Source organism: Mobula birostris, chromosome 5 (assembly GCF_030028105.1).
Source record: "Mobula birostris isolate sMobBir1 chromosome 5, sMobBir1.hap1, whole genome shotgun sequence".
In the NCBI taxonomy this organism is placed as follows: domain Eukaryota; kingdom Metazoa; phylum Chordata; class Chondrichthyes; order Myliobatiformes; family Myliobatidae; genus Mobula; species Mobula birostris.
Window position 1 is genome coordinate 11,310,332 of NC_092374.1, and position 26,652 is coordinate 11,336,983.

Sequence of the window (26,652 nt, forward strand, 5' to 3'; positions counted from 1 at the left end):
CATGGAGAGGGACCTTAGAAAGTTCACAAGAATAATCCCAGGAATTAAATCTTAACCTATGAGAATGTTTGATATCTCTGGGTCTCTATTCGCCGAAGTTCAGGAGGATGAGGAGGGAATCTCATTGTAACCTACTTGATAGTGAAAGGCCTGAACAGAGTGGATTTGGAGAGGATGTTTCCATCAGTAAGAGTCTAGAATCTGAGGGCACAACTTCAGAATAAAGGCATGTCCCGATGGAACTGAAATGAGGATTTTCTTCAGCCAGAGGGTTGTGAATCTGTGGAACTTGTGGCCACTGGGGCCAAGTCATTGAGAACATTTAAGGGAGAAATTGATAGGTTTTTGATTGGTATGGGGTTTAAGGGTTATAATAAAGTAATAATAATTTATTGAGCACTTTTCATACAGGCTGTGTAATTCAAAGTCATAAAGTAGAAACATGTAAATACAAAATGATAGGTAAAGGCAAGGCTGAATAAATAGGTTTTGAACTAGGTTTTGAACTGGCATTTAAAAGTCTCACCTGAATCTGCATGCACAGTCTTTTGAGAGAGATTGTTTAAATTTAAAAGACTGGCAGAAGAGCAGGAGTATAAAACAAAGGCAATTCTATGATGTGTTTCAGTTCCAGACCATTGAGAACTTTAAAAACAAGTCAGAGAACCTTAAAATCAATTCTAAAAGATACAGGAAGCCAAAGCAGAGTATCTAGGACAGGAGTGATATGCTCCTTTATCATGGTTTTAGTTAAGAGTCTAGCAGCAGCCTTCTGAATGAGTTGAAATTTGAAAATAGATTGCTTTAAAAGTCCACTTAAAAAGTGCATTGCAGTAATCTGGTCTGTTTAATATAAAGGCATAAATTAGTTTTTCAGCATCATTGCATGACAGAAACAGATGAACCTTTGCAATGTTTCTTAAGTGTAGAAATGCCCTTTTGGCTACTTTCTTTATGTGGGATTTAAAATTTAAATCTGAGTCACAGATATTACTCAGGCTAGTTCCTTCTGATTTTACAAGGGGGAAGTGGAAGAATGGGGATAAAAACTATCAGCTTTGATTGAATGGTGAAGCAGATTCGATGAGCCAATTGGCTTGATTTTGGTCATGTCTTATGGATTTGCCCAGTTATTGCAGACCAGAATATTCTGAATTTCTGTAAACCACTTCATAAGACCATAACGTATAGGCAAGAATTAGGCCATTTGGCCCATCGACACTGCTATGCCATTTTATCATGGCTGATCCAACTTTCCTCTCAGCCCCAATCTCCTGCCTTCTCCCTCTATCCTTCATGCTCCAACCAATCAAGAATTTATCAACTTCTGTCTTAAACATACAAACAGACTTGGCCTCCACAGCTACCTGTGGCAAAGAATTCCACAAATTCACTACACTCTGGTTAAAGAAATTCCTCCTCACCTTCATTATAAAAGCACACCCCTCTATTTAAAGGCTGTGTCCTCTGGTCTTAGACTCTCACATCATAGGAATCATCCTCTCTACCTCCACTCTTGTCAAAGCCTTTCACCATTCGCTAGGTTTCAATAAGGTCATGCCTCATTCTTCTGAATTTTAGTGAATACAGGCCCTGAGCCATTTGGCAGTTTCTCATATGGCAAGCCATATAATCCTGGAATCATTTTTGTGAATCTCCTTTGAACCCTCTCCAGTTTCAGCACATCCTTTCTAAGATAGGGGGGCCCAAAGGTTCTCACAATACTCCAAGAGAGGCCTTACCAGTGCTTTATAAAGTCTCAACATTACATCCTGTATTTTATATTCTAGTCCTCTTGAAATGAATGCTGACAATGCATTTGCCTTCCTCACCACAGACTCAATCTGCAAATTAACCTTTAGGGAATCCAGCACAAGGACTCCCAAGTCCCTTTGCACCTCAGTTTTATTGTATTTTCTCTCCATTTAAAAAAATAGTCAACCTTTTCATTTCTTTGCCCATTCTCCTAATCTGTCTTGTTCTTCTGTAGCCTCTCTACTCCCTCAAAGCAACCAGCTGCTTCACCTATCTTCATTTTGTCTGCTAACTTTGCAACAAAACCATCAATTCCATCATCCAAATCATTGACATGCAACCTAAGAAGAATCGGTCTCAACACAGACCCCTGTGGAACAGCACTAGTCACTGGCAGCCAGTCAGAGAAGGTTCCCTTTATTCCCACTGTTTGCCTACTGCCAATCAGCCACTGCTTTATCCATGCTAGAATCTTCCCTGTAATACCTGTAACTTGTCTAAGGCCTTCTGAAAATCCAAGTACACAACATCAACTGATTCTTTGTCTATTCTGCTTTCAACCACTGAAGTCAGCCTAACTGGCCTATAGTTTCTTTTCTTCTGTCTCTCTCTTTTTGAAGAATGGAGTAACATTTGTAAGTTTCCAGTCTTCTGGAACCATTACAGAATCTAGTGATTCTTGAAAGATCATTACTAATGTCTCCACGATCTCTTCAGCTACCTCTTCCAGAACTCTTGGGGTGTAGATTATCTGATCGCGGTGACTTACCTACCCTCAGACCTTTCAGTTTCTCAAGAACCTTCCCTCTAGTTATGTTAACTTCACACCCCCGACACTTGGATCTTCCACCATACTGCTAGTGTCTTCCACTGTGAAAACTGATGCAAAATATTTATTCAGTTCGTCCGCCATTTCGTTGTCCCTGATTACTACCTCTCCAGGATCATTTTCCAATGGTTTGATATCCTCTTTTACACTTTATGTATTTGAAGATCAATATTCAGCAGAATGTATGTATCTTGAACAAGCATTCTTAAAGATCTGCATTCTTAATATAAAGTACAACATTGTTGTTATCAATTGACGTAAAAGGAATTTTTTTAAAATTTAATGATTTTTAGGGATAGAGGTATATGGTTTTTTTTGGGAGGGGAACTTTAAATATAACCCCCAAATCCTGTTAATTTGCAAGTTGTTTCTATAATTTTATCTTTCAGAGAATCAGAGGCCATCATTCCAAATATATTTTTCTTCTTGGTGCTGCTGTCATACGAGCGTTATCACTCCAAGCCGATCATCGGAATTCCCAAAATTATCCAGCTGTGTGACGGGATCATGGCCAGCGGTCGGAAAGCTGTTACACATGGTAATGACACCTGCTCCCTGCGTTGTACTCCTTGGTGTACAACTACTGCAAAAGCCGAGGTCACTGCTATTGACAGCCAAATCAGTTATAACATGTACTCAGTGGCCAATTGATTAGGGACAGGAGTGGTCTTCTGCTGCTGTAGCCCATCCACTTCAAGATTTGACGTGTTGTGTGTTCAGAGATGCTCTTCTGCACATCACTGCTGTAACGTGCAGTTATTTGAGTTACTGTCACCTCCCTGTTAGCTTGAACCAGTCTGGCCATTCTCCTCTGATTCCCTCATTAACAATGCATTTTCTCCTACAGAACTTGCTGCTCACTGGATTTTTTTTTTTGTTTCTCGCCCCATTCTCCGTAAACTTCAGAGACCATTGTGACTTAAATCTCCAGAGATTTGCAGTTTCTGAGATACTCAAACCACCTGTTCTGGCACCAACAATTATTCCACAGTCAAAGTCACTTAGATCACATTTCTTCCCCATTTTGATGTTTGGCCTGAACAACTGAACCTCTTGACTATTTCTGCATACTTTTATGCATTGAGTTACTGCTACGTGATATTTACATTAGCAAGCAGGTGTACCTAATAAAGTGGCCAGTGAATTTTTTTTTTGTGGTGTAAACTTTCTAAAATGCTGGTTTGTAGTTTTTTTTTTGCAAAGTGACCAAGTGTTTTATTTTTCTGTCAATGATTTCATTTTTCTGAATATAACTGGTGGTCTTTTCCATGAGCTTTTCTCCAGACTAGTAAGGGTTTTCCTCAGAATCCGGGCTTAGGGTTAGGGTGAGAAGGGAAAGACTTAAAAGGAACCTGAGGGCATCCTTTTCACTCCATGGGGGGTGAGTATATGGAATGAGCACATGAGTATGTGCTGAGGGGAAAGATCCTGGCAAATTTTCAAAGTTTTTCTTTTGAAGGTTTTAAGGATCTGACTTTGGTACTGGTAAAGGAAAAATAGGGTCTTTTCAGATACTGTTGTGTACTTACATAATTTTTTTTGGCTGAATTTCAAACTGCTTTGTTTAACGTTTAAAAAAAACTTTCTCTCTGAAGAGCTAATGTTTTTAAATTTCCAGTGGACAAATTCTCCTCTTGTACTTTGCCATAGCAATCCCAGCACTCCAGCCTATAGTACATGATCTGTTTGTTCTGCGAGGGACCAACAAAGCAGATGCTGGCAAGGAGCTGGAAACACAGAAGGAGGTGGTGGTTTCTATGTTGCTGAGGCTTATCCAGTACCACCAGGTACATCCTTAACTTTGTTTTAAAATTCTGCTGCTACCAACCCCCCCCCCCAACCCCATATCCTTCCTATTCTATAACTTACAATGTTTGTATTAACGTGGTACAGAGATTTGGTTTCAAAATGACCAATATCACAATTGTTTGTGGCTGTTACCACTCATGGTATCTTAACACCATCCACTGCCCTCAGTACTATAGTCTTCTGTAGTCCTACCTAACAAGAACTTACCAGACATTGCTGATGACTTTCACCCTCCTGCCTCCTTTTGATGTGAGTTCCATATTTCTGCCACTGTGTGTGAAGAACTGCTTTGTGTCTACATGACCTAGTTCTAATTTTGTTATGCTCTTTTGCTTATCCATGCCATCAGGCTCTTGAACCAGTGAGGATAACTTCACTCACCACCTCTCTAAACTAATTCCAAAACCAACAGGCTCACTTTCAAGGACTTTACATGTTCTCAGTATTATATTTTTTTTTAAATTTGCAGACTTTGTCTTATTTTGTGCATTGATTGTTTGTCAGACTTTGGTCCTGTTTTTGTTTGTAAAATCTTATTGTATTTCTTCATTTTCTTGTAAATGGATGGAAGAAGATGAATCTCAGGGTATCATATGTTAGCATGTGCATACTTTGATAATAAATTTACTTTGACTTTAGATTCTACTACCAAACAAAATAGATTATCTACTCTATCAAATGCTTTAATCACCTCTCCATCTCAGATCACCCCTTAATTACAACAGGAAATAGAAAAGGCTTGTCAGAAGAGCAGTGTTATGATAATTGTGAGGGATTTTAACATGCGAGTGGATTGGGAAAATCAGGTCGGCACTGGATCTCGAGAGAATTTGTAGAATGTTGGCGAGATGGCTTTTTAGAACAGCTTGTTGTTGAGCCCACTAGGGGATCGGCTGTACTGGATTGGGTATTGTGTAATGAACCGGAGGTGATTAGAGAGATTGAGGTGAAGGAATCCTTAGGAGGCAGTGATCATAACATGGTTGAGTTCACTGTGAAATTTGAAAAAGAGTAGCCAAAATCTGATGTGTCGGTATTTCAGTGAAGTAAAGGAAATTACAGTGGCATGAGAGAGGAACTGGCCAAAGTTGACTGGAAAGGGACACTGGCGGGAAAGGCAGCAGAGCAGCAGTAGCTGGAGTTTATGCGAGAAATGAGGAAGGTGCGAAACAGGTATATTCCAAAGAAGAAGAAATTTTCAAATGGAAAAAGGATGCAACCATGGTTGACGAGAAGTCAAAGCCAAAGTTAAAGCAAAGGAGAGGGCATACAAGGAAGCAAAAATAGTGGGAAGACAGAGGATTGGGAAGTCTTTAAAACCTTACAAAAGGAAACCAAGAAGGCATTAAGAGGGAAAGGATTAACTATGAAAGGAAGCTAGCAAATAATATCAAAGAGGATACTAAAAGCTCTTTCAAGTATATAAAGAGTAAAAAGACAGGTGAGAGTAGATCTAGGACCGATAGAAAATGATGCTGGAGAAATTGTAATGGGAGATAAGGAGATGGCAGAGGAACTGAACGAGCATTTTGCATCAGTCTTCACTGAGGAAGACATCAGCAGTATACCTGACACGCAAGGGTGGCAGGGAAGAGAAGTGTGTGCAGTCACAATTACGACAGAGAAAGTACTCAGGAAGCTGAATAGTCTAAAGGTAGATAAATCTCCCAGACCAGATGGAATGCACCCTCGTGTTCTGAAGGAAGTAGCTGTGGAGATTGCGGAGGCATTAGCGATGATCTTTCAAAAGTCGATAGATTCTGGCATGGTTCTGGAGGACTGGAAGATTGCAAATGTCACTCCGCTATTTAAGAAGGGGGCAAGGAAGCAAAAAGGAAATTATAGACCTGTTAGTTTGACATCGGTGGTTGGGAAGTGGTTGGAGTCGATTGTCAAGGATGAGGTTACAGAGTACCTGGAGGCATATGACAAGATAGGCAGAACTCAGCATGGATTCCTTAAAGGAAAATCCTGCCTGACAAACCTATTACAATTTTTTGAGGAAATTACCAGTAGGCTAGACAAGGGAGATGCAGTGGATGTTGTATATTTGGATTTTCAGAAGGCCTTTGACAAGGTGCCACACATGAGGCTACTTAACAAGATAAGAGCCCATGGAATTACGGGAAAGTTACATACGTGGGTAGAGCATTGGCTGATTGGCAGGGAACAGAGAGTGGGAATAAAGGGATCCTATTCTGGTTGGCTGCCGGTTGCCAGTGGTGTTCCACAGGGGTTCGTGTTGGGGCCGCTTCTTTTTACATTGTACATCAATGATTTGGATTATGGAATAGATGGCTTTGTGGCTAAGTTTGCTGACGATACAAAGATAGGTGGAGGGGCCGGTAGTGCTGAGGAAATGGAGAGTCTGCAGAGAGACTTGGGTAGATTGGAAGAATGGGCAGAGAAGTGGCAAATGAAGTACAATGTTGGAAAGTGTATGGTTATGCACTTTGGCAGAAATAATAAACGGGCAGACTATTATTTAAATGGGGAAAGAATTCAAAGTTCTGAGATGCAACGGGACTTGGGAGTCCTCGTACAGGATACCCTTAAAGTTAACCTCCAGGTTGAGTCAGTAGTCAAGAAGGCGAATGCAATATTGGCATTCATTTCTAGAGGAAAAGAGTATAGGAGTAGGGATGTGATGTTGAGGCTCTATAAGGTGCTGGTGAGACCTCACTTGAAGTACTGTGGGCAGTTTTGGTCTCCTTATTTAAGAAAGGATGTGCTGACGTTGGAGAGGGTACAGAGAAGATTCACTAGAATGATTCCGGGAATGAGAGGGTTAACACATGAGGAACGTTTGTCCGCTCTTGGACTGTATACCTTGGAGTTTAGAAGAATGAGGGGAGACCTCATAGAAACATTTCGAATGTTGAAAGGCATGGACAGAGTGGATGTGGCAAAGTTGTTTCCCATGATGGGGGAGTCTAGTACGAGAGGGCATGACTTAAGGATTGAAGGGTGCCCATTCAGAACAGAAATGCGAAGAAATTTTTTTAGTCAGAGGGTCGTGAATCTATGGAATTTGTTGCCACGGGCAGCAGTGGAGGCCAAGTCATTGGGTGTATTTAAGGCAGAGATTGATAGGTATCTGAGTAGCCAGGGCATCAAAGGTTATGGTGAGAAGGCGGGGGAGTGGGACTAAATGGGAGAATGGATCTGCTCATGATAAAATGGCTGAGCAGACTCGATGGGCCGAAAGGCCGACTTCTGCTCCTTTGTCTTATGGTCTTAATCTTCTAAACGAAGGCAGGTATAAATCAGTCCATGCAATTTGCCATTGCTTTACCGTGTTAGACCAATGATTATTTGGTAACCATGGGTTGCACCTTTTCCGTGGCTGTATATCCTTTCTTTGTGAATACGAGATTGTTCCACAATTTATTGGCATCGAACAGAAGAAATAAAGTTTGTTTGTAATGTAGGGTTGTGAAGATCGAGATAACGAATGAGTAATTGCTATTAAAGGAGTTACTTTTCACTCATTGGAGACAATAACAGTAGCCTTTTGTTTTGAACCATGCTCTGATTATGGCTGCTAAAGCAACTAAGCTGGTTTCCTCTTTTTGAATGTCTGGTCTAGAACACATTGTGATAACCTAACGAGACTTGAATTAGTCACAGTATTTATCACTGTCAATTAACTGGACTGTGAAACATTCTTGGGTTTGACTTTTTTATAAAAACCAGAGGCATTGACTTTCTCTAAAGCAGTTACTGTCTCTGTTAGGGAGGAATGCCATATATGCATAGAAATAGGATGTCCATACTGAGTTCAAAATAATTGTCAAATGGTGTTCATTAAGCGATTGTTCACTTTGGGCAATGCTGGAATCCAGTGTTCAGGAAATAATTGCAGGACATTGAAGAAGACCATGAAGCAGTCTCTTCTGAAAGGCAAATTATAATTGACTATTTTGTGAGCCTTTTTTGAAGATGTAACAAACAGTGTGGATAAGGGAAAAACAGTAGATGTAGCATAAGATATATGATGAAGTATCTCATTTTAAAAACTCACAAGAGCACATGCAGTTAGAAACACTGTATTGGCATGGATAGCTGTGAAGGCTGGCTTCAGCATAAAAATATCAATTTCTGATTGGAAATCAGCAATGGTACCATTGAATATGAATTTCTGGAGTGTATACAGATTGGTTATTTGGACAGCTTTATTTTGCAGCTATTGTACATATGAAGCAGGCTGTTCTAGATCAACTCCTTTGCAATAAGAAGGAAGAATGACCACAGCAGAGAACAACATGTGCAAATGCTGGAGGAATTCATCAGGACCTGACGAACAGTTTGTATCTGAAATGTCGGCTGTTTATTTTTCTCCCTAGATTCTGCCTGACCTGTTGAGTTCCTCCAGCATTTTGTGTGTGTTGCTCTGTATTTCCAGCATCTGCAGAACCTCTTGTGTTTATAACAAAGAACAGATGGAAAGTGAAGTATTTTGATTCTAAACAGAGGAATTGTCACAAATAAGAGAAATCTGCAGTTGCTGGAAATCCAAACAATACACACAAAATGCTGGAACACCTCAGCAGGCACATTTCAGACTGAGACCCTTTATCAGGACTGGAGATAAAAGATGGTCAGGATAAGGAAGTGGGGGGAGGGGAGGAAGAAGTACAAGGTAGTAGGTGATAGGTGAAACGGTGGGGGGGTGAAGTAACAAGCTGAAAAGTTGATTGGTGAAAGAGATAAACAGCAGGAGAAGGGGAAAATCTGATCGAGGACAGAGGCCGTGGAAGAAAGGGAAGAGGAGGAGCACCGGGGGAGATGATGAGCAGGTAAAGAGCTAAGGAGCTAAGGTGAGAGAGGGAAATGGGAATGGGGAAAAGTTGAAGGAGAGGTGAGGGGCAAAAATTACTGGAAGTTGGGAAATTGATGTTCGTGCCATCCGGTTGGAGACTACACAGGCAGAATATAAAGTGTTGCTTCTCCAACCTGACTGGCCTCATCACGGCGGTAGAGGAGGCCATGGACTAACATGTTGGACTTTTCCCAGTTCAACTACCATTCAGACTGTTCTACTGATGATGCCATAGCCATGGCGCTCCACTGTGTACTGTCTCATCTACAGTAGGCTGGCGAGAAGGCAGATGTATGGAGTTTAGTGGAATCAGAGCAGACTCGATGGGCTGAATGGCTTAATTCTGCTCCCATGCCTTATGGTCTTCTATATGTATATATACACGTGTACACACACACACACACACACACACACACACACACACACACAGTCATATGACAATAAACTTGAGGAATTATCTGTTTGTGATAAATTATGGGCATTGTTTAGGGTTATGAATATGCTAACAGTTTGTGGATGGTAGACAGTGACTGATGGACTACCATAGTGTTTGATGCTTGGATCTCAAAAAATCGCAATGATTTGAACAAGTGAGCAACATGTAAAGCGAATATGGTTGGGGTTTTCAGAGGGATACAAAGAGACTTCAGTCTGATTTACAGTACTGTGCAAAAGTCTTAGGCAATATATAAATAACACCCACACCCACCTACACCACGTATAGTGCCCACGACTTTTACACAGCACTGTAATACCTTTATGTATTGCACTCTACTGCTGCCACAAAAAACAATTTTATGACACTTGTGAGTGATAAATCTGATTCTGATATGGGTCTCTTTTGTGGATTGAGAGTGAGCAGAGGGCAGGGAGAGTGGAATCATGGTTGGGAAAGGGGGAAAGGAGAGGGGAGGGAATGGGAAGCACCAGAGAGTCATCTTGGAGTGCCCATGAACCTGCTGTATCCTAAGCTTGTTTATTTTTCATATTCCATCACATACTGTGTACAAAGTTTGGCATTTGCAATGTTGACTAGGTAACCCATTCCCAATTCAACTTTTGTGTCTATATTAAATATTTATAATGTTCAACTTTATCCAATTATCTTCATACCTCTTGAATATAGGAAAGAGGAATGAATCATATGAAGCTGAACTCCCAGGTTCTTATTTCATCACCTTTCCCCCACCCATTTACCTTCCTCCTCACCTGGTTTCACCTATCACTTGCCAGCTTGTAATCCTTCTCCTCCTCTACACCTTATTCCGGCTTCTGCTCCCTTCCTTCCAGTCCTGATGAAGTACTTTGGCCTGATACATGGATTTTTTTTCTTTCCTTAGATATTACCTAACCTGCTGAGTTCCTTCAGCATTTTGTGCATGTTGCTCAGTGGAAATGGCTCATTAAAGTTGCAGTGTACCAATTGTCGTGTCTTAGCCCAGATGCTTTAACAAACATAGTTTTCTTTTTTTTTTAAATAGAGCTGCAGTAATCATCTTGCCATGGTAAGAATTGCAGGTTTAATTCTTATACAGTGACATTGATATAACCGGTCTTTCAGCATTGAAGAACAGTGTTGACTTCAATCCACTGATTCTGAATTGGTGAATGCTTAGGATGCAGTGTTGGAGCTGTGCACCAGATGCTGTGAACTGCTCCAGGCTGCTGTTATGCCTTGCCTAGAAATAGTAGTGTGACTGGGTGTTGGCAAAGGAGGTATCCTTGTGCTTACAGTGGTTTTCATAATGGGGTTTTGGCACTTGGACTGCAATGGAAGATATGATAGGGAAAACTGGAGAAACATCTCCTTCATTCCTCTTCCCTCTACTCAGTACAACAACACCTCCCCACCACCACCCATACTTTGGTATTAAATTTTTAAACATGAAATTCTGCAGTTGTTGGAAATTCAGAGCAACACAATACTGGAGAAACTCAGAAGGTCAGGCAGCATCTATAGAAAGAAATAAGGAGTTGATGTTTTGGGCTGAGAATCTTCATCGGGGACTGACTAATGATTTAAGTTTTTAACCCCTACTTTGCTGGTTAAACCTTTGATTACTACATTCTTTTGTTCATTTTGAACAAAATGTGGGGTGGCCAAATTCTTATTGCAGATAGGCAACAATTCCATATTTTTGCTCAATGCTATAATTGTATGCCAAAACAAACTGGGTCTGAAGTTCTCAATCCTGATTTAGAATTCAAAATAAGGGTTAATTGTAAGACTCAGAACAGCATAAGGGCAGACCCTTCAGTCAATGATGCCTGTGTCAACCATGAAGCCAAAGGATTTCCATGAAGCTGATCACAGGCAATTTAAGTGTGGAATTGTGAAGCAATTATTAACATAATGAGCAGTGGGAATCTCTGCCACCTGTCGAACAAGCTGAGGTGAGCTGAGGAATTGAATTGTTCAAGACACCTCGATACATTTTTGCTGATCATTGAAATGACACAGGTGGCCACATTGTTAATTTGGTTTGTTCTTCTTCCCAGCTTTCAGTCCATAATCTTGTAAATGGCAGCTATTTAAATATTTTGAAAAGTATTTCGCATTTCTCCATGCATTCAGGTAGTGAGTTCCTTTTTGGGAAAATGTCTGTTCATCAGCCTCTATACCTTTCACCACTTATTATTACTGATAGCTCTCTAGTAATGGAATCTACGAAGGGAAGTAAATCCAGTCTGTCTATATCTCTTTATAATTTATCATAACTAGATTGTAACTCTGTTTCTGTTCCAAAATAAAACAACTTGTAATAATTCCCCAATAACTACACTAATTTAAATAAACAATGGAGCTCAAAGCACATTTTTGGAACGTGGCAGGAAAACAATGCACTTGTGACCTGAACATGCAAACTTCACACCAGGCAACTGAGGTTAGGATGCAACCCAGGTCATCTGAATTAGTTGGAGTAATGCACACAAAATGATGGAGGAACTCTGCAGGTCTGGGGCGGCTATGGTATGATGAAGGACTTGATGAAGTGTATCAGCCCCAAACATCAGCTCAATTCCTCTCTACGAATGCTGCCTCATCAGCTGAGTTTCTCCAGCATTTTTGCATATGTTACTCTGGATTTCCAGCATCTGCAGAATCTCTTGTCTTTATGATTTCCCACTAAGCATTTGGCCCAAATGAGGGGAGCCTGATTACTGAAGTTGGCCTCTATATATCCCACCTGAACAAGCCTCCATGCAAACTGTTGAAGAGCAGTCCAGTCCATCTCATCTCCGCAAATCTCCTGGTACTGGTATAAAATTCACACCAACTGGTTAGAGGAGGTTCTCAGTATTAACAGCTGCATTTTTTTGTTATTGCAGGTGTTGGAGATGTTGATTCTGGTCCTTCAGCAATGTCACAAAGAGAATGAAGATAAGTGGAAGCGCCTTTCTCGTCAGATTGCCGACATGATTCTGCCATTGCTGGTTAAACAGCAGGTACTGGTGTCTACATTATTGCTCATGGGTACAGTCGTTCAGAGGGTAGGTCATTAGATTTACGTCTGTTGATTTGAAGACATGATTTCAGATCCTGACGAATGGTGTAAAACAAAAATGGTCATTGGGAAGAAGGATTATGGTTGTGAACATAGTTCAGCACATGGAAACTAGCCTTCCCTCCGTGGATTCTATCTACACTTGTCAGTGCCTTAATAAATCAGCCACAACAATCAAATACTCCAGAAATCCTAGTCAGTCTCTCTTCTCGAGATGCTGGCCATTCTGTCTTCTCACCCCTCCCATTAGGCAGAAGATACAGAAGCTTGAAAGCATATACCACAATGCTTCAGGTCAGCTTCTGTCCCACGATTATAAGACTATTGAATGGTTCTGTTCAACAATGAGATGGACTCTCAACTTGGCCTGACCATCTTCCTCATTGTGGCCTTGCATCTTATTGTCTACATGCACTGCATTTTGTAACTAGGACTTTATTTTGCATTCTTGTTTTCATTTTCTTTCTCAGTACAGTGATGTAATGAAATTATCTGCCTAGATGAAATACAGAACTAGTTTTACTATATCTCTGTACATGTGACAATAACAAACCAATCTCCAAGTTCAAAAATCCAAAGTAAATTTATTATCCAAGTACATAATGTCATTATATACAACCCTGAGATTCCTTTTCTTGTGGGCATACACAGCAAATCCAAGAAACACATAGAATCAATGAAAGACTGCATCCAATAGAACAAACAACCAATGTGAAAAAGACAGCAAACTGTGCAAATATGAAAGATTTTTAAAAATCCAGGAAAAAATCATAATGATAAATAAGCAATAAATAAGAAGATGAAGAATCTTTGAAAGTGAGTCCATAGACTGTGGGAACAGTTCACCGGGGAATTACAAGACAATTTAATGAATTATAAGTCATAAGACACTTGAATTACAGGCAAAGTGAGGCTGCTTTTGAAAGTGGATTGGTGAAGCAAAGTGATTCAGAAAGGAAATCCAAAGGGAGGGTGTTCGTTGACTTATGAGGAAGAGATGCAAGTAAGGGAGAAGAAGGGTCATGTATCGAGTTGGTGTTAGGAGAGGAGGTTTCACTCAAATGTGTGATGTATAAGTAAGAATGGGACTGAGCTTCAACATTTTAGGAACATTGGTCAGACTGCACTTGGGGTATTGTGAGCTGTCTTAGACACCTTATCTAAGAAAGGATGGCTGGCATTAGAGAGTGTCTAGAGGAGGTTCTTGAGAATGATTTGGCGAATGAACGTGTTACTGTTTAGGGAGCATTTGATGACTCTGTGCCTGTAGTCACTGGAGTTTAGAAGAATGGGGGAGGGTAGAAGAATCACATTGAAACTTATTGAATATTGAAATATTAGATAGATTGGATGTGGAGAAGATGTTTCCTATGGTGGGGGAGTCTAGGGCTAGAGGGAACAGCCTCAAAATGAAAAGGATATCCCTGTAGAACAGAGATGAGTAATTTCTGTAGCCAGAGGGTGGTGAATCTGTAGCATTCATTACCACGATGGCTGAGGTGGCCAAGTCATTGTGTATATTTAAAGCAGAGGTTGATAGGTTCTTGATTAGTAAGGGTGTCAATAGTTATGGGAAGAAGGCAGGAGAATGGGATAGTGAGGGCTAATAAATCAGCCATGGTTGATTTGGAGCAGACTTGCTGGGCCAAACAGCCTAATGTTGTGCCTGTGTTTTGTGGTTTAACAGCTTCTTTCCATCTTCGATTTCTGAGCATTCCATGAGCCCATTAACTCTACCTGTATGTCTTTTCATTCATTTTTACACCTGCATTGTACAGCTGTCACTTAATAACAAATTTCACGACTAATGTCAGTGACTACATCTGATCATGTGATTGAGAAGGATTTATGCCTGCATTGAAATTTGTAAGTTTCCTGTGCATTTTGGGTGTGAAGTTAGTTGGGAAACAGTGAGTTTAATTTGTGCTTTATTGCTTGTTCTTGTTATAGATGCACCTTGATTCACACGAGGCCTTGGGAGTACTGAACACCCTGTTTGAGACGGTGGCACCCTCCTCTCTGCGACCTGTTGACATGCTGCTCAAGAGTATGTTTGCTATGCCTGTTACGCTGGTAAGATCATCATTTGAAGCTCTAAGATGTTGTGTTTGTGAATTTAAATAAAATTCATTTCTTAAAACCCACTTTACCTGTCCCACACGTCCTGATGATGGGTCTTGGCCTGAAACGTTGACTGTTTATTCTTTTCCATAGATGCTGCCTGGCCTGCTGATTACCAGCATCTGCAGATTTTCTCTTGTTTTAATGCCTTCGACTGATTACACAATTGAAGAAACTGTGTTTTGCTTGGTTAAAAAATTACATAAATGCAAGTGGCTTCCATTATTTGAACTCCTGACTTAAATTTGTTATTTTTTCAGACAATTGCCACATTGTTGGAAAAATGTAATAATGAACATACAACACTATAGCACAGTACAGGCCCTTAGATCCACAATGTTGTGCCAACCTTTTAACCTACTGTAGCTTATTCTAACCCTTCCCTCCTATAGAGCCCTCTGTTCTTCTGTCATTCACCTGCGGGTATCTAAGATTCTCATAAATGCTCCTAATGTATCTGCCTCTATCACCACCCTGGCTGCATGTTCCACTCACCCACCTCTCTATTTAAAAAAAGCTTACCTCTGACATCTCTTCCCCCCCCCCCCACGCTTTTCTCCAATTACTTTAAAATTATGTCCCCCTTGTATTAGCTATTTTCACCCTGTGAAATATTCTGCCTGTCCACTCAATCTATGCCTCTTATCATCTTGAAAACATCTATCAAGTTGCCTTTCATCCTTCTTTGCTCCAAAGAGAAAAAGCCTTAATTCACTCAACCTATCCTCATAAGGCATGTTAATAAATCTCCTGGTAAACCTCCCTCTCTAAAGCTTCCACATCCTTTGAGGCGACCAGAACTGAACGCAATTTTCTTAAGTGCTGCAGAGAATGCAGAGGACATTCACCAGGATGTTGCTTGGATTGGACTTCAGTTATGGGGAGAAATTAGAAAGGCTGGGCTTGTTTTCCCTGGAGTGAAGGAGGTTGAGAGGTGCCCTGATGGAAGCATCTAAGATTACATAGTATATAAGGAGTATGTACACTAGATTTCATGGTCATTCTGTAGAATATGGGCATTTAAATAAACTCTTAGGCACATGGATGAGAGAACAATGGAGGGCCATGGAGGAGAGAAGGATTAGATTGAATTTAGAGTAGGTTAAAAGGTCAGCCAATATAATAGGTCAGAGGGCCTGTACTGTGCTTTTATGTTAACAAGTGGCACACAGCAACATACAAGAATAAGGCATAGGGGGAGTAGATGGTCACATTTTCACCCCCATAATAGGACGATCTAAAACAAAAGGTTTAAGGTGCAAGGTAGTTCCTTTGCACAATGTGTGGTTGATATCTGGAATATACTGCAAGAAGTGGTGGAATTGGTTACAATCAAGCTAGTGCCTTCCCTCCTAAATAGCCCTCCTTTTTGTATCATCTATGTGCATGTCTGAGGGTCTATTAATGCCCCCTGAACCCCATTTTCATGTCTTCTCCCCATAACCTTTGAAGCCTTTACTAATTAAGAACCTATCAACTTCCACTTTAAATACACCCGATGATATGGCCTCCACAGCCGTCAGTGGCAATAAATGTCACAGATTAGCTTTATTGTCACATGCAGATTGAAACATACAGTGAAATATGTTGCTTGCGTCAACAACCAACACAGTCTGTATCTGTGTTGGGAGGAGCCCACAACTATTGTGCTTCTGGCACCAACACCGCATGTCCACAACTTACTAACCCATATATTTCTTGGAATGCGGGAGGAAATTAGTTTTAGAAATCCACTCAGTTGTGGGAAGAACATATACAAACTAATTTCAGACAAAAGCATTACACCAATCACTACTTTTCAATATACCATGCTGCTTTCATTCTAAGTTCAAAGTACATTTGTTTTGTAAGGCAGCCACAAAGCAAAGAAACCTAATAGAACCCAATTTTAAAAAAGACTGTCAAACGCCGAATGTGCAGAGAAAACAAAATCGTGCAACCGAAAGAAGCAAGCAAACAACTGAATTTCACAAAAGTGAGTCCACAGCTGCAAAGCCAATCACCACTGCAGTGGATCCAGTAAGGCCATTAGTTGCAAGCCACAACCTCAGTTCAGCGCAGAAATGAGTGCATCTCGCAGACCAGCGAGCTGAACCAGCCGTTCCTTGTCTCCAGCCCTGACACCCTGATCTTTTCAATCTGGCTCACACCTAAATAAGCACCACCCTTCGTGTGAAGTGGCTGCCCCTGATGTCCCTTTTAAATCTTGCCTCTGCTCTTTACCTATGTTCTCTTGTTTTTTAGCACCCCCTCAGTTTTGTTTTCCATAGTCTGTGTGTCTGTAGCATAAGGAAAAAACTGAGTGAAACCCATCTTTCACTCTTTCAGATATCGGTCGGAACTGTTCAGCTTTGGATATCCGGCATCCTTGCTATCTTGCGGGTACTTATTTCTCAGTCCACTGAGGATATTGTCCTGTCGCGGGTTCAAGAACTGTCCTTGTCCCCGTATTTGATTTCCTGCCAGAACATCAGTCGGTTGAGGGATCCAGGGAATCAAACCGTGCCATCAGTGGAGCAGGATGAAGAGACGCAGAACAAACATCTGCCTGAGGAAACTTTTGCAAGGTATTTGTTGTCATCTTGTACACTCTATAAAGTCACTTGATAGATGTTTTTTCAAGAAGTATTTTGTATTTGGTGATTTGATGGAATACACTCTGTGACTACTATTAGATACAGGAGTGGATCCTGGTGGTGTCTTCTGCAGCTGCAGCCCATCCACTTCATGGTTCGACGTGTTTTGTGTTCAGAAATGCTCTCCGGCACACCAGTGTTCTAACATGTGGTTATAGAGTTACTGTCACCTTCCTGTCAGCTTGAACCAGTCTGGCCATTCTCCTCTGACCTCTCTCATTGTCAAGGCGCTCTTTGTTTTGGCACACCATTCCTTGTAAACTCTAGAGACGGTTGTGCGTGAAAACCCTAGAGTCTCCTTGACTGTTCACCTTCATTCCATCTGCTGATGACCAATCCACATGGAATGTAAATTGGGAGAATTTGTACAGGAAGTAGCCATTTGCCCTGTTTTTGCTTCATCTGGTTCATTGGAAAAGATACCTGGTTTAATTCCAGATTATTTGCAACAGTTCATCCAGTTACAGCAAAAGTCATCCCATTTATTCATTGACATAAAAGTTGCTGGTGAACGCAGCAGGCCAGGCAGCATCTCTAGGAAGAGGTACAGTCGACGTTTCAGGCCGAGACCCTTCGTCAGGACTAACTGAAGGAAGAGTGAGTAAGGGATTTGAAAGTTGGAGGGGGAGGGGGAGATCCAAAATGATAGGAGAAGACAGGAGGGGGAGGGATGGAGCCAAGAGCTGGACAGCTGATAAGCAAAAGGGATATGAGAGGATCATGGGACAGGAGGTCCGGGAAGAAAGGGGGCGGGGGGGACCCAAAGGAGGGGCAAGGGGTATATTCAGAGGGACAGAGGGAGAAAAAGGAGAGTGAGAGAAAGAATGTGTGTATAAAAATAAGTAACTGATGGGGTACGAGGGGGAGGTGGGGCATTAGAGGAAGTTAGAGAAGTCGAGGTTCATGCCATCAGGTTGGAGGCTACCCAGACGGAATATAAGATCCTACTGTCAGCTCCTGGGCCCTCAGAGGCTCCATCTTCTTCTCACCCCAACCATCCCTCTCCACTGACACCCCCAGCCTCCCACCCCCCCCCCCCCCCCCCCCCCCGATCCCAGCTCTCAAGATTCCAGCCTTGAACTCCAGGCCGGGTCTTTATGTGCTGCTATTGTGACTCCCGTCTCCCCTTCCCCCACCAATACTCTGCAATCCCATCTCCTTCAGATCCCATCGTCAGCTCCTGGGTCCTCAGAGGCTCCATCTTCCTCTCACCCCAACCCTCCCCTCTCCATTGACACCCCCAGCCTCCCCCCTCCCCCCTCTGATCCCAGCTGTCATTCGTGCCGGGTCTTTACCATCCCCCCCGACCTTCAACTGTCGGAGGCAAAGCGCTCTGTCCTCAGTAAGGGCCTCACCTTTGTCCCCCTTCGCCCACACCTCAGCGAGTTCCGTGTTCGCCATGATGCGGAACTTTTCTTCCGCCGTCTCCGTCTCCGAGCCTACTTCTTCGGCAAGGACTCTTCCACCCCCACCGATGACCCTTTCTCCCGTCTTCAACCCTCCTCTTCTTCATGGACACCCTGCTCTGGTCTTCTGCCTGCTCTGGATCTCTTTATCGCTAACTGCCAACGGGACATCAACCGTCTCGACTTCACCGCACCTTGTCCCCATTCCAACTTTACTCCTTCCGAATGCTCTGCTCTCCACTCCCTCCGCACTAATCCTAACCTTATTATTAAACTCGCCGATAAGGGGGGTGCTGTTGTAGTCTGGCGTACTGATCTCTACCTTGCCGAGACACAGCGACAACTCGCGGATACCTCCTCTTATCTACCCCTCGATTGTGACCCCACTAAGGAGCACCAGGCCATTGTCTCCCACACCATCACCGACTTTATCCGCTCAGGGGATCTCCCATCCACTGCTACCAACCTTATAGTTCACACACCTCGCATTTCCCGTTTCTACCTCCTACCCAAGATCCACAAACCTGCCTGTCCTGGCCAACCTATTGTCTCAGCTTGCTCCTGCCCCACGGAACTCGTTTCTGCATACCTCGACACAGTTTTATCCCCCCTTATTCGATCCCTTCCTACCTATGTTCGTGACACTTCTCACGCTCTCAAACTTTTTGATGATTTTAAGTTCCCTGGCCCCCACCGCTTTATTTTCACCATGGATGTCCAGTTCCAATATACTTCCATCCCCCATCAGGAAGGTCTCAAAGCTCTACGCTTCTTTTTGGATTCCAGACCTAATCAGTTCCCCTCTACCACCACTCTGCTCCGTCTAGCGGAATTAGTCCTTACTCTTAATAATTTCTCCTTTGGCTCCTCCCACTTCCTCCAAACTAAAGGTGTAGCTATGGGCACCCGTATGGGTCCTAGCTATGCCTGCCTTTTTGTTGGCTTTGTGGAACAATCTATGTTCCGTGCCTATTCTGGTATCTGTCCCCCACTTTTCCTTCGCTACATCGACAACTGCATTGGCGCTGCTTCCTGCACGCATGCAGAGCTCGTTGACTTTATTAATTTTGCCTCCAACTTTCAACCTGCCCTCAAGTTTACCTGGTCCATTTCCGACACCTCCCTCCCCTTTCTAGATCTTTCTGTCTCTGTCTCTGGAGACAGCTTATCCACTGATGTCTACTGTAAGCCTACTGACTCTCTCAGCTATCTGGACTATTCCTCTTCACACCCTGTCTCTTGCAAAAACGCCATCCCCTTCTCGCAATTCCTCTGTCTCCACCGCATCTGCTCTCAGGATGAGGCTTTTCATTCTAGGACGAGGGAGATGTCTTCCTTTTTTAAAGAAAGGGGCTTCCCTTCCTCCACTATCAACTCTGCTCTTAAACGCATCTCCCCCATTTCACGTACATCTGCTCTCACTCCATCCTCCCGCCACCCCACTAGGAATAGGGTTCCCCTGGTCCTCACCTACCACCCCACCAGCCTCCGGGTCCAACATATTATTCTCCGTAACTTCCGCCACCTCCAACGGGATCCCACCACTAAGCACATCTTTCCCTCCCCCCCACCCCTGCATTCTGCAGGGATCGCTCCGTACGCGACTCCCTTGTCCATTCGGCCCCCCCATCCCTCCTCACTGATCTCCCTCCTGGCACATATCCGTGTAAGCGGAACAAGTGCTACACATGCCCTTACACTTCCTCCCTTACCACCATTCAGGGCCCCAAACAGTCCTTCCAAGTGAGGCAACACTTCACCTGTGAGTCGGCTGGGGTGATATACTGCGTCCGGTGCTCCCGATGTGGCCTTTTATATATTGGCGAGACCCGACGCAGACTGGGAGACCACTCTGCTGAACACCTACGCTCTGTCCGCCAGAGAAAGCAGGATCTCCCAGTGGCCACACATTTTAATTCCACATCCCATTCCCATTCTGACATGTCTATCCACGGCCTCCTCAACTGTAAAGTTGAAGCCACACTCAGGTTGGAGGAACAACACCTTATATTCCGTCTGGGTAGCCTCCAACCTGATGGCATGATCATCGACTTCTCTAACTTCCGCTAATGCCCCACCTCCGCCTCGTACCCCATGTTACTTATTTTTGTTCACACATTCTTTCTCTCACTCTCCTTTTTCTCCCTCTGTCCCTCTGAATATACCCCTTGCCCATCCTCTGGGTCCCCCCCCCCCTTTCTTCCCGGACCTTCTGTCCCACGATCCTCTCATATCCCTTTTGCCAATCACCTGTCCAGCTCTTGGCTCCATCCCTCCCCCTCCTGTCTTCTCCTATCATTTTGGATGTCCCCCTCCCCCTCCAACTTTCAAATCCCTTACTCACTCTTCCTTCAGTTAGTCCTGATGAAGGGTCTTGGCCCGAAACGTCGACTGTACCTCTTCCTAGAGATGCTGCCTGGCCTGCTGCGTTCACCAGCAACTTTGATGTGTGTTGCTTGAATTTCCAGCATTTGCAGAATTCCTGTTGTTTCCATTTATTCACTGGTTTGTTTGCCAATTACATTTTTAATCTCTTAAGTATTGCCCCATTGACAATGGACCACTTTTGATCAAAGAACTTTAGTTTAAATTAAATCCATCCTGAACATTTTATACATTTTTTTTGTTTTTATGTAGAGATACAGCACAATAATAGGCCCTTCTGGCCCAGTGATCTGTGCTACCCAATTATATTTGTGACTAATTAACCTACTAACCTGTATGCCTTTGTGAAGTGGGGGGAAACCAGAGCACCCAGAGGAAGCCCACGTGGTTAGAGGGAGAATGTGCAAACTCCTTATAGACTCCAGCGAGATTGCTCGCTGGCATTGTCGTAGCTACACTAACTACCATACTGCCCTGCTGCCCCATTATCTGCTTTCCGAGAAGCAATCCTGACTTTTATTTGTTCTTTTATCAGCCAGCCTCTCAAGCCCTCAAGTGTTGGTAGCATCCTCGTGAACCTTTTCTGCATTCTTTCAAGTTCATCCAAGTCTTTCCTATAACGTGATGTCCCAAGCAGTACACAGTACACCAAGAGCGGCCCCACCAACAACTCTCAGCTCGAAATGTCAGCTCTCTATTCCTTTCCATAGATGCAGCCTGACCTACTGAGTTCCTCTAGCACTGTGTGTGTGTGTGTGTGTGTGTTGCTAGTGATTTATGAAGTTTGATTGCCTTGCTTTGGTCCACTGTTACTCGGTTTACATTGAATGTGTAGTTTCTTTTCTGGATCTGTCTTGCACTGGGAAGCTGACTGTTATGTCTCTTTTGTTCAGGTTCCTGCTGCAGCTGGTGGGCATCCTCCTGGAGGATATTGTGAACAAGCAGCTGAGGGTGGATATGAGTGAGCAGCAGCACTCCTTTTACTGCCAGCAGGTTGGCACACTGCTGATGTGCTTAATCCACATCTTCAAATCAGGTAATGAGCAGCCAATCCTTCCTGATCATATAGAAACGTGTGAAATTGTCAGCATAAATTCGCAGTTCCAGTAATGACAAATATTTAGCCTGATGTTTTTAAGTCCATTAACATAGGAAAAGAAGTAGGCCATTTGGCCCATTCGGTCTGCTCTGCCATTTGATTATGGCTAATTTATTATCCCTTTCAACCCCATTCTCCTGCCCACAACCTTTTGAGGTACTTACCAATTAAGTACCTATCAATCGCTCCTTAAAATATACCTAATGACTTGGCCGCCTCAGCTGCCTGGGGCATTGAATTCCACAGATTCACCATTCTCTGGCTAAAGAAATTCCCCCTCATATCTGTTCTAAAGGGATGTTCTATTTTGAGGCTGTGTCTTCTGGCCCTAGATTCTCCCACAATTGGAAACATCCTCTCAACATCCTCTCCACATCCACTCTATCTAAGACCTTTCAATCTTCATCTGTTTTCAGTGGGATCCCCCCTTACTCTTCTAATTTCCAACGAGTACTGGCCCAAAACCTTCAAACACTCATACATTAACTCTTTCATTCCTAGGACCATTCTTGTGAACCTTCTCTAGATCCCCTCCAAAGTCAGCACATTCTTTCTTAGATGTGGGGCCCAAAATTTCCCACAGTACTCCACATGTGGTCTGACTAATGCCTTATAAAGCCTCAGCATCATCTAGAACCATCATGCAGAAGCATGCACCTCAAGGAGGTGATTTCACCTGTTTAAACTTCAACTGGATTTACTACATTACTGTTCCAGTTGTAATATCTGCTTGGGTTTTAATGTCTCATTTGAAAGGTGAACTACAGGTGCTGCTGTAGTCTGAAATCTGTGGATTTGGGCCCTGCTTAACAGACTCAAATGCAGGCTGACATTTCCTGTCCAATCCTGGCAGAGTACTCCATCATTGAATCATACAATCATACAGTTTGGGAACAGGTTTTCCAAATCAACTCATCCATGCTAACCAATGTGCATCCTTCCACTATTAACGTCCTTGCCCACACTTGGTCCAATAGTCCCTTATGCCTAAGCCAGGGGTTCCCAACGAACATTTTTTTTATGCCACGGACCCACTATTATTAACCAAGGGGTCGGTGAACCCCAGGTGTGGAACTTCCTGGTCTAAGCAGTTCAAATGTCATCAGCACATCTGTTCCAGGTATTTGCCACTCTCTGGGTAAAGAAGGCTTCCCTCATATCCGCTCTGAATCTCTTCCCACTTGTCCCAAAGCTGTGTCGACTAGTTTTATCTAACTGCTGGGGAAACGCTTCCTGCAATCTCTCTATATCTCATAAATTTAAATCATGTCCCCTTTTAACCATGGAGAAATGATTTACCTTCACTATTCTCTCTTCATAAACTTGGCTGCTTCATCCCAGGCAACATCCTGCTGAATCTCCTCTGCACTCTCTCTAGCGTCCAGTGCTATCATATCCTCCCTGTAGCTTGGTAACCAGACTTCTAAGCAGTACCCCAGCTGAAGTCTGAACAATGTTTTTAAAAGTTGGAGTGTCTACTTCTGAATAGCGCGAACTTTTACACCACCATGCCGTCCTTCTACAAGAATGCAGTGATTTCACTTCTCAAAGTACTTCAATTGGCTGTGAAGTGAAAGGAGTAGCATAGAAATTCCAGGTTTCTCTTTCAGGAATGTTTAGAAGGATCACTGCCGCTGCCACGAAGTTGATTATGGGGAATGGCTGTGATGGGAGCTTCTACACACTGGAGACCTTGAACAACTTGGTTCAGACCATCATCCCCACTCATCCATCTCTTGTGTTACTTTGGTGCCAGATTTTGCTGCTCGTTAACTACACAAACTACAGCTGGTGGTCAGAGGTGCATCAGACACCAAAGTAAGTGAAGGAAACAACAGGTTTATTTTTAAGTTTGTTTTTAGAGATGCAGTGCAGAACAATTTACAATGAACAATTAATATACTATTGGTACGTCTTTTAGACTGTGGGGGGAACCCCACACACTGACAGGAAGAGCGTGCAGAGGACACCGGAATTGAACTCCGAACTGTGGCACCCAAGCTGTAATAGCATCGCGCTAAAAGCTCCACTACCATGGCGCCCCTGCGGTACCTCCTGTTAGGTCTCTGATTCACATTGTGCAGTACAGAAACTGTTTGCTTCACTGAATTATGATTGGATGTGAAAAGTCCGAGTATTGTAGGAATAAAGTGGACGGATTTTACAATGGGAGAGGCCTGCAGGTGGTGAAATGTCTGAATTTTCAGCTGCCTGAACTTTGAGCTTTGGAATTCCTTTTGAAGGTTCTTCACCTTTCTTTGTCTCCTTTAGCATACAGGAAAATTAATGTGTTATAGTTTATTGTTTTCTAGAATCATAGAGACTACAGCACAGAAATAAGTACTTCCGTCCTTCTAGTCTGTATTAAATTGTTACTGTCTAGTCCCATCGACCAGCACCTGGAACATAACTCTCCATACCCTTCCCATCCATGTATTGCATTATGCAGTGAAATTCCTTGCTTTTTATGAAGCTCTAAGAATAAGCAATATAGAAAAAAGATTGTGGATTAAATGCTGTCAGATAGGTTGGGCATCTTCGTTGCCATGGCCCAGCTGGACAGAAGGGCCTGTGTCTGTGGTAAATGACTCTGAGACATTGTTACAATAAATACAGAGAGCACAGAAATAACACTGGTGCATAGTGCAAAAAGAAATTTAATTATGAAAGAGGTAGAGTTCAGGGTCGGAGAACATGGCAGCACCACTGGGAAAGGGAGTGAAAGGTGATTGGTTCAGAAGTTGATAGCGGTGGGGAAGAAGTTGTTCCTGAGTCTGGTCATCAGGGCTTTCAAGCCCCTGTATCATCTTCTAAATGGTAGAATAGAGAAATCACATGATTCAGCATGTCCTTTGGCTAGCCATGTCGTGTTCAGTCCATAATTTTCCTTGTGTCATTTTGCAATGTTAAAGGCACAATATAAAACAATTCTTCTTCAGGCCTTTCCCTCTTTCGCCTATTACCTCCCAACTTCTCACTTAATCCCCCCCACATCCTCCAGCCATTCGCCTTCCCCCTCATCTAGCTTCACCTATCACCTGCCAGTGTGTACTCCTCCCTCTCCCTCCACCTTATTCTGGTTTCTGCCCCCTTCCTTCCCAGTTACGATGAAGGATCTCAGCCTGAAGCATCGATGTTTGTTCCTCTCCATTGATGCTGCCTGACCTGCTGAGTTCCTCCAGCATTTTGTATGTGTTGCAGTGTTGTCGGGGGTTAGCGAATATTTCAGCCAGCACAAAAGCAACACTGGTGCTAAGTATAGTTGTGGAGTGGAGAAGGTAGTGCTGTGGGGATAACATCACCTCTATCCAGCATGACATCTTTGGAGCATGTTGTCATTTTCTCTTGTTCAGGTCCACCCTCTTCCTCATCTGCCCAGGGAATTCTTGAATAATTGTGTATTTTTGTTTCCTTGCCACATAATTTATTATGTAGAAGAAAAACAGTTTTTGGTATTCACAGCCTGAACTTCTGCTTTGTAGAGGGGTTTCATTTTGGAAGAAAAAAAAACAAGTCCTGATGAAGGGCTTTGGCTTAAAACATTGGGTGTTTATTTCCCTCCATAGATGCTGGAATTCCTCCAGCATTTGGTGTGTGTTACTCTGGATTTCAAGCATCGGCAGAATCTCTTTTGATTATGACATTTCTTCTTTTATTTCCTCAAACACAGGAGACACAGCTTGTCTAGTACGAAGCTGCTGAGCCCTCAGATATCTGAAAATGGAGATTCCAAATCTCTTTCAAAATTGGGCATGTGCAATAGGGAAATTGTTCGAAGAGGAGCTCTCATTCTTTTCTGCGATTATGTGGTAAGGTTATTTAAAACCTCTTACGAAGAAATGAAATATTAATGAACATATTCAGAGAAACTGCACTGCATTCACAGAATTCAGATTACTTTTTTGTGGTTCCTGTTCTAATGGCATAAAGCATGGAACCAGAAAAGGGGAACAAATTCGTTTTTTACAAGCTGGAGGAGCCATGTATCTATTTTCTGTTTGTCTGTATTGGATTTTGTGCTGCATGTTTTATTATGGGTTATGGTACTTTGTCACATGGGTTTGGGTTTGGTAGAAGTAAATGAGTATAGTTACATATTCAGACTTTACCCTCATTAGTTTAGTTTGCGATAGACTGATCATGGGTTGGATTTTTTTATTGCCTGGTTATTACGCTAATTTTGTTACTACTGATATCGTTAATCTGTACACAAGATCGTTCATCTTTGCTGGTTTCGTAATAAAGAATCAAATGTACTTTTTTCCAACTTAGAATTCAGTTATT

General features: G+C 42.7%; 1 protein-coding gene across 2 annotated transcripts in view; it reads left to right on the forward strand.

Annotated features, from left to right (window-relative positions):
- Positions 1–26,652, forward strand: part of htt (huntingtin) — a 223,446-nt gene that overhangs the window by 130,322 nt on the left and 66,472 nt on the right. For both annotated transcript variants that reach the window (XM_072257615.1, XM_072257617.1), the window contains exons 32-39: positions 2,974–3,122; positions 4,235–4,371; positions 12,546–12,662; positions 14,672–14,794; positions 17,171–17,409; positions 22,163–22,305; positions 23,979–24,186; positions 26,039–26,177. In XM_072257615.1, the coding sequence (XP_072113716.1) occupies positions 2,974–3,122; positions 4,235–4,371; positions 12,546–12,662; positions 14,672–14,794; positions 17,171–17,409; positions 22,163–22,305; positions 23,979–24,186; positions 26,039–26,177 (1,255 nt within the window). The remainder of the gene's footprint in view (positions 1–2,973; positions 3,123–4,234; positions 4,372–12,545; positions 12,663–14,671; positions 14,795–17,170; positions 17,410–22,162; positions 22,306–23,978; positions 24,187–26,038; positions 26,178–26,652) is intronic.